This window comes from Raphanus sativus, chromosome 5 (genome assembly GCF_000801105.2).
Source record: "Raphanus sativus cultivar WK10039 chromosome 5, ASM80110v3, whole genome shotgun sequence".
NCBI classification, from domain to species: domain Eukaryota; kingdom Viridiplantae; phylum Streptophyta; class Magnoliopsida; order Brassicales; family Brassicaceae; genus Raphanus; species Raphanus sativus.
In genome coordinates, this window is record NC_079515.1 from 23,559,249 (window position 1) to 23,574,704 (window position 15,456).

Genomic DNA, 15,456 nt, shown 5'->3' on the forward strand with positions numbered 1-15,456 from the left:
ACTTTTTTTTCTGCTACCAAATTTAATATTCCAACTAATTATTTTTATCATTTAATATACTAATATTTAAAATTATGTTTACTTTAAAATCCAAATTATACTTATTTTAATAAAAATTAAATTTAAACAAAAATTTATCAAAATTTGAAACCAAAGATCAAAAAATTATAATTTATTTAAAATTAGAAATAAAAGTAACTATATTCTGGATTAAATTTAAAATTTAGAAAACCTCAATTTAGCGCCGCCATGACTGACGGTGAGATGTGCTCCGATGGGATTTAAGAAGTGGGAACAATTTGTGGGAAACGAGACTTTTTTTTAAAAAAAAAGCGAGAGATGGTGACAGCGAACTAGATGATGAGCATTAGCTTGCCCATTGTTCTTCTGTTGATTTTTGACTTTTCACTAAAACCAAAATCAAAAGGTTGTTCCAACTTTGTTTTTGTTTATCAGTTTCTGACACTAGTGAAGTGCGTTTTCTGTAGTTAAATAAAATATTATACAAAAAAATGTAATATGTAATTTGGTAAGAGCTTTATTATTCTCCAATCTAATCCCCTGTTTCTTTGCTTTGTTGTTTTCTAGTTAAAAAAAGGTTTACATCAAAACGAGCTTCGGCGTCTCCTTGTCTTGTCTACTCCTTTCTTGGTCGCGTCCATCAACTAGAAAAAGAAGAAAATCATCGAAACCTCTATTACTAGAGCTCGAAAAATCATTTTTCAAAGTAGAAATGTGAAATGTGAATGTGAGTACCTGCAGAGTTAGGGACCTGACCATCTCTTCTGAAGTTTTGATCTTCTCTGCATCATCACGCTGCATTAACACCGCAACTTCAAGCTTCTTCGATGTCGTTCCAAGTTCTCCTTCTAGCTGTTTTGTTTTCCGAGTAAGCTCTTCCACCTAAGAGAGTTATTAAAAAGTTACGTTACATAAAACATTTAAAAATTCAACACGGTTTAAAATGGCTGGGGGGACTATATAGACCTGTGCTTTGAGTACTGATATCTCCTGGTTAAGACACTGATTCGATTTCTTTGTCCCTTCTTGCATCAACTCCGTATCCGTTATGTCGGTGGCGAAGTCCGAAGTGTTCCCAACGGATTCAACCGGGCTCGATTTTATCGACAAAGGAAACAACTCGACAGAGCCTCTACGCGAAAACGGGAGACCGCAAGTCACAGAGTGTCTCACAAGAGATGACGTGTCCGATTTCGAAGCGCAGTGCTTGGTACGTTGTTTACCTTCTTGATTAACAGAATCAAAAGAAGCGAGCCTCGAGAGCTGCCGTATCCCTTTCAGGTTAAAACTACTCGAAGAAGAAGAGGCTCCCGAAGTTTCGCCTATGGTCTTAAGATCAGGGATCTTCGACTGTCTGAAGAAATCAAACGAGTCCACTCTAAGAAGCTGACGCTGCGGCGTCGCGCCGAAATCCTCCGTCTCGTTAACGCTAGACTGTAGACTCGCGTTCGAGAATCTAGCACTGCTGCTGTTGTTGGCTGGAGTTCCTAAATACTCTCTGACTCCTTCGAGTTTGACGTAGCAGTCGTCGCAGACACGGTAAGGCCTGTTGGTCTTGGGAGCCATGGCCGCTGCTAACGACTTCTTGCTAGTGCACGCGTTACAGAAGACGCTCCCGCAGTTGTAACAGTTGTGCAGCTTCCTCATGTAGTTGAAAGGATGTCGACATCCGGAACACCTGGAGCTATCCGTACCGGTGATCGGTTTGTGAAGACAGATGGTGGCTGTGTAGTTAGACCCACACACCACTTTCCTCACCTGTTTGCCTTTCAAGGCCCTCACGAGCGTCGGCAGACGTTTGTACTCGGTATCGCCATGACCGAGCTGTCCGTTCGATCCTCTGCCCCAAGTATAAACCTCGGCTTTCGAAGTCAAAACCGCGATATGGTGAAACCCGCAAGCCACTTCTTGCACGGAGCAACAGCTCTTTCCTAGACCTCCTCCTTCGACGCAGGAAGGAGGTCTCACGACGTTTTCGTGGCCCGGATCGACGACTCCCATCGCGTAGACTTGTCCAGAGGTAGAGAGAGCAACGGTTACGCTCTGCCCGCAAGCTACCTGCTGAAAGCTGGTTGCATCCAGCTCAGTTACACATGATGGGATCAGCCTAGACTCTTTGTCCCCATGTCCTAGTTTCCCATCCTCTCCATCACCCCACGTGAAGAGCTTCCCCGACGCCGCCGCCTCGTCGCCGAAAACGCTGACAACGGCAGCCGAATGCCAGACGCCACAAGCGATCTTTATCGTCCTGCACCCGCTCAGCGCCTCGGCTTCTCTCGGTGCGCTCGTGCTGACACGATCTCCGTGTCCGAGCGCACCGAAAGTACCGTCACCGTACGTAAACAGCTTACCTTCCGATGTCACAAAAGCCGTATGCCAAGGCCCGCAAGAGATGGTTTTAACATTCACACCTTCCATCTGTCCGAGGATCCGCACCGGTTTCCAATGGCTAGCTTCGCTACCGAGTCCGAGGAGACCAGCGTTGTGAGCTCCATCCCCCCAAGTGTATAAATCCCCGGAGGATGTTACGGCGCAAGCGTGAAACTCCCCACAGTCAGCTAACTCCACAGACGATCCGTCGAACTCATCGATGAGTTTCGGCTGCGGAACGTAGGAGGAGCAAACTCCATGTCCTAACCTTCCACCGGACTCTTCTCCCCAGCTGTACACCTGCCCCTGCTTCGTGACCAGCACCGCGTAATTGGTGCCGCACGAAATGCTCTGCGCGTCGAGCGCCACGTGTGATTTCAGAACTTTGGGCAAAAAGGTTTCAGCCGTTAGGGAAGAGCTGCTTTCGCTTTTGTGCATAGCACCACCACCACCAACACCACCACCGCATCCTAATAGCCCGTCTCCGATACTCTCTCCCCAGACAAAGACGTCGCAGAGAGACTTCAAGTCCTCGAAAGTAGATCCTTGACTAGACGTGCTCACCGCGCTGGAAACAACGGGGCATTTACTTGTATCAACAGCAGGGGAATGATTATTAGTAGTAGGTCGATTCTCTAAAGCCGTCTCGGGAGATGCATTGTGAGGTTTATGGACAAGTTCGTCCAAAGAGAGTGCTCTTAGTACTGCGGTTTGTGACAAGACCTCCGAGAAGACTTTCCCTAGTCTCTGTGGAGTGTTAATGTGAGATGATCCTGAAGCCTTTTTTGCATGTTCCTCGCAGCTTGTATCACTGCTGACGGATCTGATGTTGGAGATTGAGTTATTGTTGGAGCTGCTACTTTGTTCTCCTCCATAGTCAGGAACGAAGCTACGGCTTCTCGAGTGGAGTACCAATGGGGAAGAGGAGTTCCGGGAGAGAAGAGCGCGAAGGGTTGTGATCCAGAACTCGGCTTCATCCTTGTCCTTGCATACCTTATATCCACAAAGTTTCACATACATGCTTAGGTTCTTACTTGTTTCTCAAGAAACAAGAGAGAGAGCAGAGAACTACTGACCAGATCAAGAGAACGGTCGCCATATATAAGAGAAAAAGATTGGTATTCCTTGGTGGGTTGAGGGTATCTTCGGAAAACTGACTGGAAAAACAAAATAACATTCAGAATCTGCAGACCAGAGAAATACATCTACTAAAAACAAACTTACAGTTCGCTGTCCAGGTATGATCCTTGTTACAGAACTTAGTTTAAGACGTTTCTCTGTTTTGCCACAGTACCATAACAAAAAGATTTCATCCTGCATAATAGCAATTTAAGACAAAACACACAGTATCTCACCATCACAATGACTTTTTTCAGCTGTAAAGGAGATCATTATGAAAATGCATACACTCGAAAGCCGAAAAGGGTAGAATTTAGGTTTCCCTCGCCTGCCGTACTTCAAAAGATACGCTCCTTTCTTCAGAATTGCTATAGCCTGCATCAAGTTTTTTATTTTTCTTCACTCTTTAGAAACTGAAGATTAAGTTTACCCCCCCCCCCCACCCCACCCCCCCTCCCAAAAAAAAAAGCTCTCAGGAAAAGAGAGTTGAAAAAAACACACAAACCTGATCGTTCTCCCTATCTGTGGGAAGACTTCTCTGGGAACAAGACATTTCAAGTTTAGTGGATACTTTGATTTACAACAAGAGCTATCTGGAAAGAGAGCACCAAGTGGGTCCAATGCTCGCCCCATATAATAGATTAAACCCCAGGGCTTGTTGCTTCATCCGCTTACAAGTGTTGTTGGTTTTTGATGATTTCTCCTATGGAATTGATGTTGCGTTCATCTCACGTAATATAGAAATTAACCTAACCTATCATGCACAAAGAATAGATATAATAAAAAAACAGATGGAATCTACAATCATCTCGTTCATATCAATCGAAAAGTGTCATGTCCCATTTACATACCAAAAGATCAAGACAGAAACGCACCTAGTTCCTTGGCATACACGTCACAATTCCGAAATTTTTTTTCTGAGACGATTCAAATCGAATTGAAATAGATGCCCTAATATTACATCTATCTCCTTCCGTTCATGAGTCTTCTCGTCTAGGTTTCTCCCTTGACTTTCTCCAGAATCACAAAGATTTGTGTTGAATTTGAAGATAAAGAACAACAAAAACAAGAGGAGATTTGTGACCTAGCGACGACGACAACAACAACAGAGATGAAAGATATATTCTCCTTTTTGTTGGTCTCAGATGCGTTTTCTGTTATTTACAGTTGTTTCCTTTTTTTTTTCTCTTTCTTCTAAGCTTCTCAAATCATTTTTTTTTTGACACACTGAAAATAAAAAAGGAGGTTATATCAAATTTCTGAAACATTTATACACATTAAGCATCATAACCTTTCAGATATGTACATGTGACACAGTTTGGTTTAGTTCAAGATCATATAAGATCGATCGAACTATATATATATACTTACCAATCAGCTCTAATAGGCATGTGAATTCACTTCAGTGTTACAGAAACACAATTGATTTTTAATTATACGGTTCTACATCTAACCTATGCATACCCTATAAGACTCACATTCCATACAACTAAATTTCATACAATTCAATTCCACTTTCATATTATTCAATTCCATCATGCTAATCACATTCATAATTATTCAACATATATATACACATAAAAACACGATAGAAATCAAACAAGTAATTAGTTAATCATTACATAATTAAATGCAAACAAGATCACCAGGCTCATCTTGGATCTGCAGATGTTACGTGTGATTGGCACTGCAGAAACCAAATAATGACATGATTCAACTTTAAGAGTGTTATGTTAACAAATTGTCTATAGACGTGAGCAGCTCCACTGAAACGCTGTAAGACCAACCAACATGTTAGGATGAGTGTGGCGTGTAAACCACAATGCACATCTCATCAGCAAATTGACATTACTTAGTTCATTACTTCATTTAATAGTTGTAAACATATTAGTGTCCACTGAGCAAGTCGATATACAAACAAGAATCTTACACAGCAAGAAAACTAAGATAATGATTCATTTAAACCCAAAATTGCTCAAAATCAATGCAAGATTGTTGGCTGGTAAAACCCTATACACTATTGCTTTGATAGTTTAATTAAGACCACGAACAAATTTTAATGATTTGATAAAGAATAGTTAAGACTAAAGCTAATGATCTTCCATTTTCAACAGAAAACTTGCACAACAAGGAATCAGCCAAGCTAGATTTTGTTGTTCTTTACCATTGGATAATTCTTTAGAAAGCGAGGGGCTGCTTTGCTTACCATCCCCTCCTTAACTTCAATTTAATCGACCGCATTGAAGTGTATCTGCATTTGACTCCTCTCGATGGCTTAACTTCTTTCTTTTCACACAGTAAGCTACAAGATAAGCACCACCCTCGAAGAAGATCCGAGTGCATATAAAATGCTAAGTTGGGGGGTACACATGTCCTTGACTATTGAAATGAGTCGAGAGCATACATATTCACACTCCGCATGATCTTAAAAAGTAGTTACGATAACAATCTTTATGACCGTTTTGGTTACAAGAACTCGAGACATGAGAGAGAGATACATGGAAAAAAAAACAACAAAACGATCAAAGATAGTGTTCAACAAGAAAAAGCAACACATTCAGCATTGATAGAGAAAGAAGACTTCTTCTGACAGTTTTTGAATGTTGATAATAACAGCACAAAAGATCCCATTTTTTGAAGAAGCTTTTCTGCATTACTCATCGAAGGTGCTCAAGAAACCACCAATGAAACCAGCTCCGTTGCATTCTCCACACAAAACCTCCTTTTTACCTCTGCCCACAATTAAATTTGAGGAAGATATTATTAATTTTATGAGTTTATGTATTGTTGTGGTGAAGGAAGGGAGAAAGTAACCTGCAAAGCCAACAGAGGCCACCAGCTTTAAACTGACCATTAAAATGATCAGTCAAATTCACACCACCTCCTTTGCATTGTGAACATGCCACAGCACCTTTTTTCCACAATAATAAAATATCTTATCACATTTTTAACCAAATTCAGTTGTACAAACTAATATAATCAAAATACTTACCATTCCCTTCACACTTTTGACAAACTATGCTGCTGACTTTAGGAGTCTGAGTACCGTTGGTTGCCTTCAAAAATATGAATTGTTTTAGTTATGGAATGGTAAAATAAAGGGAGATGAACAGAGAGTTTTAGAAGAAAAAAAAAACTGACCTGAATCTCGAAGCTTTTGGATTTGCAAGTCTTGAACACTTCACTCTTCTTATCACCAATGGGGAAGAAGAGAGGAGGCTTAACACTTTGTCCGGGAGACTGAAGGAGGCAAAAGGTAGGAGGAGGAGGAGAAGAGAAGAAGCAGATTGAATTCGCCATATCTCTGTTTCTCTTCTTACCCACTCGATAACAAGATAAGATGGCTCTCTCTCTTCTCTTTTTTATACTTTGAACCAATCCAAACCGGAACCAATTGTTATACCGGTTTCCTTTAGACCCAATTTCGCTTCTTACTTTCTTTTCTTTTCCTCTTTTTCAGTTTTTTTTGTTTAATGTTTTAGAAATATATATAAAAAAAATCTTTTGTGTTTTCTTCTTTTATAGTGTGATCGATCGTTTAAAGACTTTAAAGACAAGAAAACGACAAAAGGTAAGAGCTAAATTTCCTTATTTGTCACAAAAGCTCTGATCCTATGAACAAACCACAAGAAATGGCTCAGGCCAAAACCCAAAAGGACACTAAAAGAAGCTAGACACAAAAAGCAAGGGGGGTCATTCGCAAGTTGTGCCCTGTTGTCTCTGTCTCCGGTTACTAGCACACCCTTTGAGACTCTCTCTCTCTCTCTCTCTCTCATTCATTAGCTTTCAGACGCTCTCCAAGTAGCCGAGAAGGCCACGAGTCAGCCGCGCTAGCATATCTTGGACACGGCTTACTCACATTTGAGCTATTATTATACATCAGAGGCGCTTGTGTCTGGACATCAGGTTGCATCGGAAGGACAAGAACTGTGGGACCAGGATGAGGAGGAGCCGCAGCAGAAGATTGCTGAAAACCGGCGCCTTGGAAAATGGGAAGTCCTGAAAACTGGGATGCAAGCTCGGCACGTTGTTGATAGTGATGATGATGATGATGATGATGATTGTACTCAGGCGCAGGGGAGGTGTTCAAGTCTGGTTTGGACTGATTCACTCGTGCTTCTATCTCGGATTGTAGTCTAGAGATCTCGGTCTCCAGCACTGATGTTTCTTCCTTGAGCTCATTCTTCTCTGTGGTTACCTACACAGTTTTGCATCACACAAAAAAGAAAAAAAAAACTATTAAAACAATAGAGACAAACATATAAAACTAAAGACTCGTCTTTAGAAAGTGGGCTTACGTAGTTAGATTCAGAGAGGAGAGAAGTGTGCTCTTTTCTAAGAGACTCAATCTGACCAAACACGTCCTTCAAGAACCGAGTAGCCTCACACAGTACCGAAGCTTTTCCACTGTTCTGCTGATTCAGCTCTGAGAAAATTAAAAAAAAAAAAAACGTTCCTGGTTATAGACTATAAGCTAACACCATCTTTATTCAAAATGTAAACCGGTTTGAATTCATTAAAAAAAAACAATAGAAAACAATCTTGGATGGTGAAATGTAGTATACCAAGTGAATCAGCTAATTCGATGAAAAGGTCATTCAATTGCTCGCGCTTAAGCCTCTCCCTAACCGCCTTGTTAATCCTTTTAGGTACTTTACCTTTTCTAGACCTGTTGCAGCCAAAAGATGACGATCAACAAATCTTATCAACATAAGAAAAAAAAACAAATTATTCATTGTCGGAAGATTCTCACACCTTTCATCTACAGGAGGAGCATTGGCTTCATGAGTCGATGTGGAAGGAGTTTTTGATCCCATCTTAGTAAGAACAGAGTCGCCTACACCTGTAATCTAAAAGAAAAGCGATTGGTTCAAAGCAACCCAAATCAGTGATTCTAATCCTATAATCAATGAATCTGACAATCAGTTCGCCTTTTAGGACATCACCAAACCACAAACCCCAACAGGAAAAGAAAAGCATATACTTTATGAAATTCGTCGATTGATTCCTCAAAAAGTTTATCACTTTTATCACCATATTCATAACAAATCAAGAACAGTGAAAAGAATCAGAGCCAAACTTCTTCAGAAATACCAAAGGGTAAAAGCTAATCTACCTCTCTTTCTCAGACCTATGCGGGAAGATAATTCCTTCAGTAAGTCGTCGGGAATTGCTCTGGCGAGATCAGGATTCGGAAACGAGTAAAGAGAGATTAACCAACAAAAAAAAAGGTATAAGAAAGGAGGAAGGCGTGTGTGGGAAAAGAGAAGGCGCGTGGAGACCACAGTGGAAGTGGTGCGTGCAAATAAGCTCCACATGTGCCTTTCGCTTTCCCACTTTTGTCGTCTTTTATTACGTTTGCGTGCCACTACAAGCTTATTCGTTATTGACACCTCATCGTATCTTTGCGATTAAAAAAATGTAATTGAGTGGAATCGGTTTTGCTATTGCGAGTGTTATTTTTTTATTATCACGGTGCGCTCTCTCATATTTTTTTTTGAAATATTTAGATACTGCTCTCTCATATTTATGAAATTAATTTTCTAATATAATTTTAATACATTTTTCACTGTATAAAAAATATTAGTCTTTTTTTTTTTGATCAACTTATAAAATATTTGTCTAAGGCTTATCTATTTTCTCTATAAGAAAATAAATATTTACTTCTCGAAAGAAAAGTATATAAAAATATTTAGTGGCCAGTTTTGACTTTTTTTTAAGCGAAGGGGGAGGCGTGTGTGGGGGTGTGTCAACGTGATGGATAACAAAGGCATGGAATGGTCCGTCGAGGGTTGGTAATGCATGTCTTCTGCCGCAGCCGGCGTGTGCCTCCCACAAATCTTTATTTTTATTATTATTTTTATTTTATTTTTTGTCAGCACACAAATCTTTATTTACGCTCGACGATATTATCAAATTTGTCGTCTCCATTTTCTTATTTTCTTCTTCAAAATATTTTTTTTTAATTTTATGTGTACAAATATTTTCGCATCTCCCCTTTTCCCAAAAGATTATCTTTCTCCAACGCAATCAAGAAGACTCAAATCTCACTGCAAGAATTTGAGAATGGACTGGTCTGAGAAAAGCTCAGGTATCGTAAGAATAGTGCCTGCCTATCGCGATTTGTGTCAGCCTATTTTAAGATTATTCTGACAGCTAGATGATACTATGTTGTTGTGTCTGGTCTCAGCTCAGAGGATCGTGATTCCGAACAGACACAACGAGAAGCTTGTGGGCCTGCTTCACGAAACTGGGTCAAGAGAAGTTGTGATCTTGTGCCATGGGTTTCAATCCAACAAGGTGTCAGTCTGCTCTGAAACTTGCTTGGTCAAACGAGTTAATAAATCTTTGATAGACTCTCATCAAATCTTTGATATATGCACAACAGGATAACCAAACGATGAACAATGTGGCTGCTACTCTAGAGAAAGAAGGCATCAGTGCTTTCCGTTTTGATTTCTCTGGGAATGGGTAATAATATATTGTTTCTCTCTTTCTTGCTTTATATTAATGAACGAGAGAGAGAGAGAGTTTTATGGGTCTTGAATTTGATGTTTTGGGAGCTATGCAGAGAGAGTGAAGGCAGTTTCTATTATGGTAACTATAACCATGAAGCTGATGATCTACGTTCTGTTGTCCAACACTTCTGTAACATGGATCGTGTGGTTCCTATTGTTCTCGGCCACAGTAAAGGTAGTTAACTAGAACACCTTTTTCCATCTTCTGTTCTGCCTCCACCAACATACATAGGATACTCTCTTCTTTAACTTATTTTGAATGCATATATAGGAGGTGATGTGGTCCTATTCTATGCCTCCAAGTATCACGATATCAGCAATGTAATCAATCTCTCTGGACGCTATGATCTGAAGAAAGGCATTGCAGAGCGTCTTGGGGAAGATTATTTGGAAAGAATTAAGCAACAAGGGTTCATCGATGTTGAAGATGGTGGTACTATTGTTATTCATCTTTTGTTTTTACTAGCACTGTTTCTCACTCTAGTGTCTCTATCAATGTGTTGGTGGCTTGCTTTACAGGAAAGTCAGGGTACCGTGTTACTGAGGAGAGCTTAATGGAGAGGTTGAACACTGATATGCATGAAGCTTGCCTCAAGATTGACAAAGAATGCAGGTTCAGTTCTCTTTTACTCGTATGTTGGGATATATAATTTTACAAACCGTGATTGATTTGGTTGCAATGGGCAGGGTTTTGACGGTTCATGGATCGGATGATGAGGTAATACCCGTGGAAGATGCCAAGGAGTTTGCCAAGATCATACCGAACCACAAGCTGGAGATTGTGGAGGGAGCTGATCATTGTTATACCAAACATCAAAGCCAGTTGGTTGCAATAGTTACCGAGTTCGTAAAGACGGTCATTGTGAAGCACAGCTAGTTCCTTTTTTTCTTTTGTTTCTTTGAGAAAATGTCCAGGTTACATACTCCATTTTCTAAACTCGGTAAAACAGTAAAAGTCATCTTATAATATTTTGACAGTGGTTTTTATTTGACTTTATACATTAAGAACCCAGTCCAAGAAGCTTCCCAAGAGATGCTGGGAGTGATCGTATCAGTATGTTTTCATCCAACAAAATCCATTTAATCAAATTCTTGTTCTGAGATTAGCATTTGATTTTGGATATTACTATTCTACACACGATCATAAAAACATTAACTAAGAACGATGCTTAAAAAGCAGTGATTTAAACTATAAAACAATTAGATTAAACACATATCACTCAACATCTGAATCTTGCATGGTGCTCAATTTAATCATAAGACTGTACATGAGAGCTCTGTCTGTGACAACAGTTAGGAGTAGAGAAGTAACCACATTGAACAAGATTCAGAGAACACAAACATAATGAGGAAGATGATGATAAAACACGTGAAGAAGCATAAGTAGGTGGGACGTTCTTTTAACAACCAAAGTTCACAGTTTCTTTAGTAATACTAAATAGTCTTACGGGAGAATCAATTTCCTCGAAAGATCAGACAGGTGTTTGGTTGGGTATGGGCGGCTGCGCTGGCAGTACAGCAAAGTGCAATCCCCTGCGTTGGGGAGGCACACCACCGTGTATCATGAAAGAAACTTCCGCCGCAGCTACAGCTGCTTCCTGATATGTCATTAGAAACAAAACCACCACCTTGTCTGTTAGATTTGAGCATTTTTTTTTGAAACAGAGCATTTTTTGAAACATCAGAGTTGACAGACCTGTCTTTGCCTCCGGCGTCGGAGTATACCGATGGCCCATGCCATGATGTAACATGGCAGGAGAAATCCGGCAGCACGAAGAAGAAAAAGCTGTTGAAAAAAACGAGAGAGAGCAAAATCAAAACGAGAAGAATCAAAACAAAACATGAACAAGAAACTCAAAAGTAAAGTGTATTCTAAGAAGAGTAAGTAAAAGATGCTCGTGTACCGAGAAGAAGGCTGTTGGGTCGTCCTCGTCATCTGGGTTAGCTGTGAGGTTTAGGGCATCACGTAGCAGTAAAAGTGTCATTAGCTGCAATAAAACAGACGCAGGCATTATTAGTATCGCGTAATTACAGTTGTACGACATTAGGCTCTCTCTCTCTCTCGCTCAAGATAATGGAAGAGAAGCTTACGATGAGAGCAGCAGAGCGGCAAAAGGCAGCTCCGCTAGAGTTAGACTCAGAGTAGTCGTCATAGTCAGCTTCCAAGAAATGGCGTTCTGCTGCAGCCATTGCCAGAATGCGTGGGTCACTCAAGTCCAAGGGAACTCCATTCTCCCAGTTGTCACTGCATATGATGCGTTTTCAAAACAACAAGTCACCAGAAATGACAACCATTCAGAATGTTAGTTATTGACTTATTGGTATTTTAATCACAGCAAAACCTAGTACCAAAGAAGCTACATCTTGAAATCACCATAGATTCCCAAAACCTTACCCAATGTGAATTACTGTTTCATCAGGAGGCAGAGGTGCTGTATATCCAGGTTGATAAGCCTGTTTTATCCAAAAGAAAGAAAGAACGAAAGAGATCTCTTCACAAGTGGTAAATGAAATTCTCTTGTAAACAAGTACTCTTGGAGTGGTGTCTGGTGTGTAACATATTAACTATAACAGTGTGATTGTTTTTTTTTTTTGCAGTTATGGTACACTATAAAAAGCTATGACATAAATAAAAAATGTAACATTTTAGCAAGAGACGGATAGAGCAGCATAGTTACAAGTGGATTCCTTTCACCATCCAAAAAATTTAAGTTCTAATTTGCATTAGTATCTATCTATGAAGCCTAGGTTGGTTTTCTTGACACAAAAAAAAAACACACGCAGAAGTTAGCAGATTATTGGTTACCTGGTGGCATATTTCGCAAGTTATGTCGCCTTTCTCATTACACCAACGCTGAACACACTTGCGATGGGCATACTACATGATCAACAAAGTCAAGGAGAAAAAACAATGAATCACAGTAGATCTGATTTTTAAAAAAGGATAACATTATTATTTTTTACCTTCAAACTTCCACTACAACTACAAGGAGCCTCCAGGTTCTTAGTGGTATCTTCCTCCTGGCAAATACGGCACTCAACGGACTGGAGAAGTGGTTCCTCTTCCTCAACGGCATAGTACTCCCTCGCTACTACCTCAGCTTCATTCGTAGATGAAGAAGAAGAAGCCAAGTTCGTGCAAGTCTCTCCAGAAGAATCAGCATCTTTTTCTGACTTCAGGCTCTCAGCAGCAGTTATGAGACGATCCGTACATAAACTCAGATGATCGGACATGCTTTAACTTTAGCCACCAATGATACAATCTTATTGATCTGTAACAAAGAAACTTTCATTCTTTAAAACCAAAAAGGTATAACGTTTGATAACCCTACCACAAAATCTCAATTACATGGAAAAAAATATCACAAAAATTAAAACTTTTTCTGGAAATGCTTCAAAGCTTCCCAGAAATTAAAAAAAGAAACTTAATCTGAAAAGCCCCAAACTCTATAAAGTTTTATAGAAACGATTCGATCTACAGATTGAAAACCTAATATTCTACAAATCAAAAACCAATTGCAGAAGACAGAATTGAACAATAATCACATAGAGAGAGTACAATAATCAACATTACCTAGAAATGATTCTGGAATCGAAGTCTTTCGAATTCTTGAATCCTTCAGCTCAAATGAATCTCTTTAAACTCGTGTTTTGTTTTCGTGTTCGGTCTGAAAAATCAGATAAACATAATCCAATCTATTTTGTTATGGGACCGCGTGTGTATAAATATCTCATACGTGATACGTGTACAGTCTAGTCATCAAAAGAGGTTCGGTTTGTACGAACCGGAGCTTCCGAGTTTGCTAAGATAACGTCCGTTTAACGGCTAGTTAAATAAGCGCTTTGTAAATCTATCTTATTAAATCAGAAACATTACAACTTCTTCTAGGTAGATTTTAAAGGTGGACCTTATATATTTAAATTAAATGTCTCATTCTTTATATATTATACGTACTATAGTCTAACTTTGCATTGATGTATTTCCTTAAATACAATTCTTCTTTTTGTCCATATTCCATATATGATTTTCACATTTATTACATGTCGATTTAAATAAGATAGATACTAAAAATACTAAAAATATTAATCGTTTTAGAATTACCTTATACAATTCATTTTAAATTGATCAGTATACTTTCATTGGCCATATTGATTTTATTAGTACGAATAACACTAAGTAGATAAGTCACAGACACATATATAAAGATATGACTATTCTTTAACTACGTTGGGCCTAATCTACTTTCTAAAACAAATAACACATAGCTTTATATATTGTATAGAATATAGTAATATTGTATAGTATTATACTTATACAATAATACTAAAAACAAACCAAACTGAAATATAATATATATCGAAAATGCTTTGAACCATTACACACAAAATATATTAGACCCCAGAGATAAAATTTACTTTGAAATTATGTAATAGTTATTTTAAAAAATTAAATTTCGTAATGTACAAAAAAACATAAGTTTTATAGAAAATTTTGTGTTACAATAGAAAGACACAACTCGCGCTTGCAAAGTGTTATTTTTACATAAATACAGATTTGATATTGTTCTTTAAACACAAAATTGAATTATACAAACTCGATACTACTTAAAACTAAATAATATAGAATACATTTTAAAAATAAAACCCGTGCGGGTGCGCATGGCCTTTGCGAAAATCGTAGATATGTTTATATAATATATTTATATATTATGTTACACATATTTTCATATAAATAATACCCCATTGTAAGTTTTATATGATAAATGTTGAAAATACAAAATATATAGCACTATATATTTTAAATAATATATATTAAAAAATCTACTTCACGTTATCATAAAATTTAAAAATCAAATTTAGTAATTAAACACATTACTTATTTAAACACATTAGTACACATTATTATTTATCAAAATTTTATATTAATACACATTGCAATCATGTATAACATTTAGTAAATTTAGTAGAAACAAAGATAAAAAAAAAAAATTGACTTCCGCTCGGTAGAGCGGGTCATGATCTAGTTTTCTTTAAATCAGGCGGTAACGGAAGTCGTTGGGTTGAAAGTACATACTTGAAACTTGAAACTTGAAACTAGACATGTCAAGTAGAGTTCTGCCCAACTCTCGGGTTTGGATTTAGTTTTATAAATCTAAAAAAAAAAATCATTTTTCATGCCAAATCCATTCCAGCTTTAGATGTTTTGGATATAAAATTCGTTTGGATTAGAGTTGCCCAATAACATAAAACTTTATATTTTAATTTAAATATTATCATAATTTATTAATAAAACTCATGTTGAAAAACGTGGTGTACAGAGACCGTTTACTCAGCGGAAAGACGCTCCATGGTGGAAGACCGCTGCAATTTGGATCAATTCGGCCATAAACTCGTCAAAGTTGAAAAAAATGGCCATAGCTTTTATTTT

The 15,456-nt window shown here is 38.4% G+C and overlaps 5 protein-coding genes across 9 annotated transcripts; 1 reads left to right on the top strand and 4 right to left on the bottom strand.

The window, feature by feature from the left end:
• Positions 1–450: 450 nt before the first annotated feature.
• Positions 451–4,676, bottom strand: LOC108859390 (PH, RCC1 and FYVE domains-containing protein 1). The gene is made up of 8 exons (XM_018633288.2): positions 4,386–4,676; positions 4,016–4,264; positions 3,799–3,885; positions 3,616–3,705; positions 3,468–3,548; positions 988–3,384; positions 757–903; positions 451–665 (listed from the first exon to the last, which is right to left on the bottom strand). Exons 2-8 carry the CDS (start codon positions 4,061–4,063, stop codon positions 606–608), a joined length of 2,910 nt encoding a protein of 969 aa, XP_018488790.2. The 5' UTR covers positions 4,064–4,264; positions 4,386–4,676; the 3' UTR covers positions 451–605.
• A 1,254-nt stretch (positions 4,677–5,930) lies between these two features.
• On the bottom strand, positions 5,931–6,851 carry LOC108856277 (protein BUNDLE SHEATH DEFECTIVE 2, chloroplastic). Its single transcript, XM_018630046.2, has 4 exons — positions 6,652–6,851; positions 6,503–6,566; positions 6,325–6,421; positions 5,931–6,242 (listed from the first exon to the last, which is right to left on the bottom strand). Exons 1-4 carry the CDS (start codon positions 6,808–6,810, stop codon positions 6,164–6,166), a joined length of 399 nt encoding a protein of 132 aa, XP_018485548.1. The 5' UTR covers positions 6,811–6,851; the 3' UTR covers positions 5,931–6,163.
• A 150-nt stretch (positions 6,852–7,001) lies between these two features.
• On the bottom strand, positions 7,002–8,784 carry LOC108856275 (transcription factor bHLH47). 2 transcript variants are annotated; one of them, XM_018630045.2, is made up of 5 exons: positions 8,627–8,784; positions 8,266–8,353; positions 8,076–8,179; positions 7,809–7,936; positions 7,002–7,708 (listed from the first exon to the last, which is right to left on the bottom strand). In XM_018630045.2, the coding sequence occupies exons 2-5, from the start codon at positions 8,325–8,327 to the stop codon at positions 7,283–7,285; spliced, it is 720 nt and encodes a 239-aa protein (XP_018485547.1). In that variant the 5' UTR covers positions 8,328–8,353; positions 8,627–8,784; the 3' UTR covers positions 7,002–7,282. The 2 variants fall into 2 exon arrangements, with proteins under 2 accessions (XP_018485547.1, XP_018485546.1); XM_018630044.2 differs by having other exon boundaries at positions 8,266–8,360; positions 8,627–8,768.
• Positions 8,785–9,412: 628 nt separating this feature from the next.
• LOC108857690 (uncharacterized) lies at positions 9,413–11,015 on the top strand. 4 transcript variants are annotated; one of them, XM_056986550.1, is made up of 7 exons: positions 9,413–9,601; positions 9,701–9,810; positions 9,899–9,981; positions 10,082–10,203; positions 10,300–10,461; positions 10,557–10,641; positions 10,716–11,015. In XM_056986550.1, the coding sequence occupies exons 1-7, from the start codon at positions 9,481–9,483 to the stop codon at positions 10,903–10,905; spliced, it is 873 nt and encodes a 290-aa protein (XP_056842530.1). In that variant the 5' UTR covers positions 9,413–9,480; the 3' UTR covers positions 10,906–11,015. The 4 variants fall into 4 exon arrangements, with proteins under 4 accessions (XP_056842530.1, XP_056842531.1, XP_056842528.1 ...); XM_056986551.1 differs by having other exon boundaries at positions 10,300–10,458; XM_056986548.1 differs by having other exon boundaries at positions 9,417–9,601; positions 10,548–10,641.
• A 193-nt stretch (positions 11,016–11,208) lies between these two features.
• LOC108857460 (uncharacterized) lies at positions 11,209–13,743 on the bottom strand. Its single transcript, XM_018631448.2, has 8 exons — positions 13,603–13,743; positions 12,993–13,300; positions 12,835–12,906; positions 12,424–12,482; positions 12,120–12,273; positions 11,933–12,016; positions 11,725–11,814; positions 11,209–11,626 (listed from the first exon to the last, which is right to left on the bottom strand). Exons 2-8 carry the CDS (start codon positions 13,260–13,262, stop codon positions 11,501–11,503), a joined length of 855 nt encoding a protein of 284 aa, XP_018486950.2. The 5' UTR covers positions 13,263–13,300; positions 13,603–13,743; the 3' UTR covers positions 11,209–11,500.
• Positions 13,744–15,456: the final 1,713 nt, after the last annotated feature.

What these genes read in the sequence shown, in the direction of transcription:
- LOC108859390 (XM_018633288.2), bottom strand. Translation starts at nt 4,063, where the DNA reads ATGTCTTGTTCCCAGAGAAGTCTTCCCACAGATAGGGAGAACGATCAG. An exon ending in CAGATAGGGAGAACGATCAG is followed by an intron (nt 3,886 to 4,015) that starts GTTTGTGTGTTT and finishes AACTTGATGCAG; the next exon opens with GCTATAGCAATTCTGAAGAA. An exon ending in TCAGGTCCCTAACTCTGCAG is followed by an intron (nt 666 to 756) that starts GTACTCACATTC and finishes TTCTTTTTCTAG; the next exon opens with TTGATGGACGCGACCAAGAA.
- LOC108856277 (XM_018630046.2), bottom strand. Translation starts at nt 6,810, where the DNA reads ATGGCGAATTCAATCTGCTTCTTCTCTTCTCCTCCTCCTCCTACCTTT. An exon ending in CCAAAAGCTTCGAGATTCAG is followed by an intron (nt 6,567 to 6,651) that starts GTCAGTTTTTTT and finishes ATATTTTTGAAG; the next exon opens with GCAACCAACGGTACTCAGAC. An exon ending in GGCCTCTGTTGGCTTTGCAG is followed by an intron (nt 6,243 to 6,324) that starts GTTACTTTCTCC and finishes AATTGTGGGCAG; the next exon opens with AGGTAAAAAGGAGGTTTTGT.
- LOC108856275 (XM_018630045.2), bottom strand. Translation starts at nt 8,327, where the DNA reads ATGGGATCAAAAACTCCTTCCACATCGACTCATGAAGCCAATGCTCCT. An exon ending in CGAATTAGCTGATTCACTTG is followed by an intron (nt 7,937 to 8,075) that starts GTATACTACATT and finishes TAATTTTCTCAG; the next exon opens with AGCTGAATCAGCAGAACAGT. An exon ending in TCCTCTCTGAATCTAACTAC is followed by an intron (nt 7,709 to 7,808) that starts GTAAGCCCACTT and finishes AAAACTGTGTAG; the next exon opens with GTAACCACAGAGAAGAATGA.
- LOC108857690 (XM_056986548.1), top strand. Translation starts at nt 9,481, where the DNA reads ATGTGTACAAATATTTTCGCATCTCCCCTTTTCCCAAAAGATTATCTT. An exon ending in TGTTCTCGGCCACAGTAAAG is followed by an intron (nt 10,204 to 10,299) that starts GTAGTTAACTAG and finishes ATGCATATATAG; the next exon opens with GAGGTGATGTGGTCCTATTC. An exon ending in AAGATTGACAAAGAATGCAG is followed by an intron (nt 10,642 to 10,715) that starts GTTCAGTTCTCT and finishes TGCAATGGGCAG; the next exon opens with GGTTTTGACGGTTCATGGAT.
- LOC108857460 (XM_018631448.2), bottom strand. Translation starts at nt 13,262, where the DNA reads ATGTCCGATCATCTGAGTTTATGTACGGATCGTCTCATAACTGCTGCT. An exon ending in CTTGCGAAATATGCCACCAG is followed by an intron (nt 12,483 to 12,834) that starts GTAACCAATAAT and finishes TGGATAAAACAG; the next exon opens with GCTTATCAACCTGGATATAC. An exon ending in GACGCCGGAGGCAAAGACAG is followed by an intron (nt 11,627 to 11,724) that starts GTCTGTCAACTC and finishes ATGACATATCAG; the next exon opens with GAAGCAGCTGTAGCTGCGGC.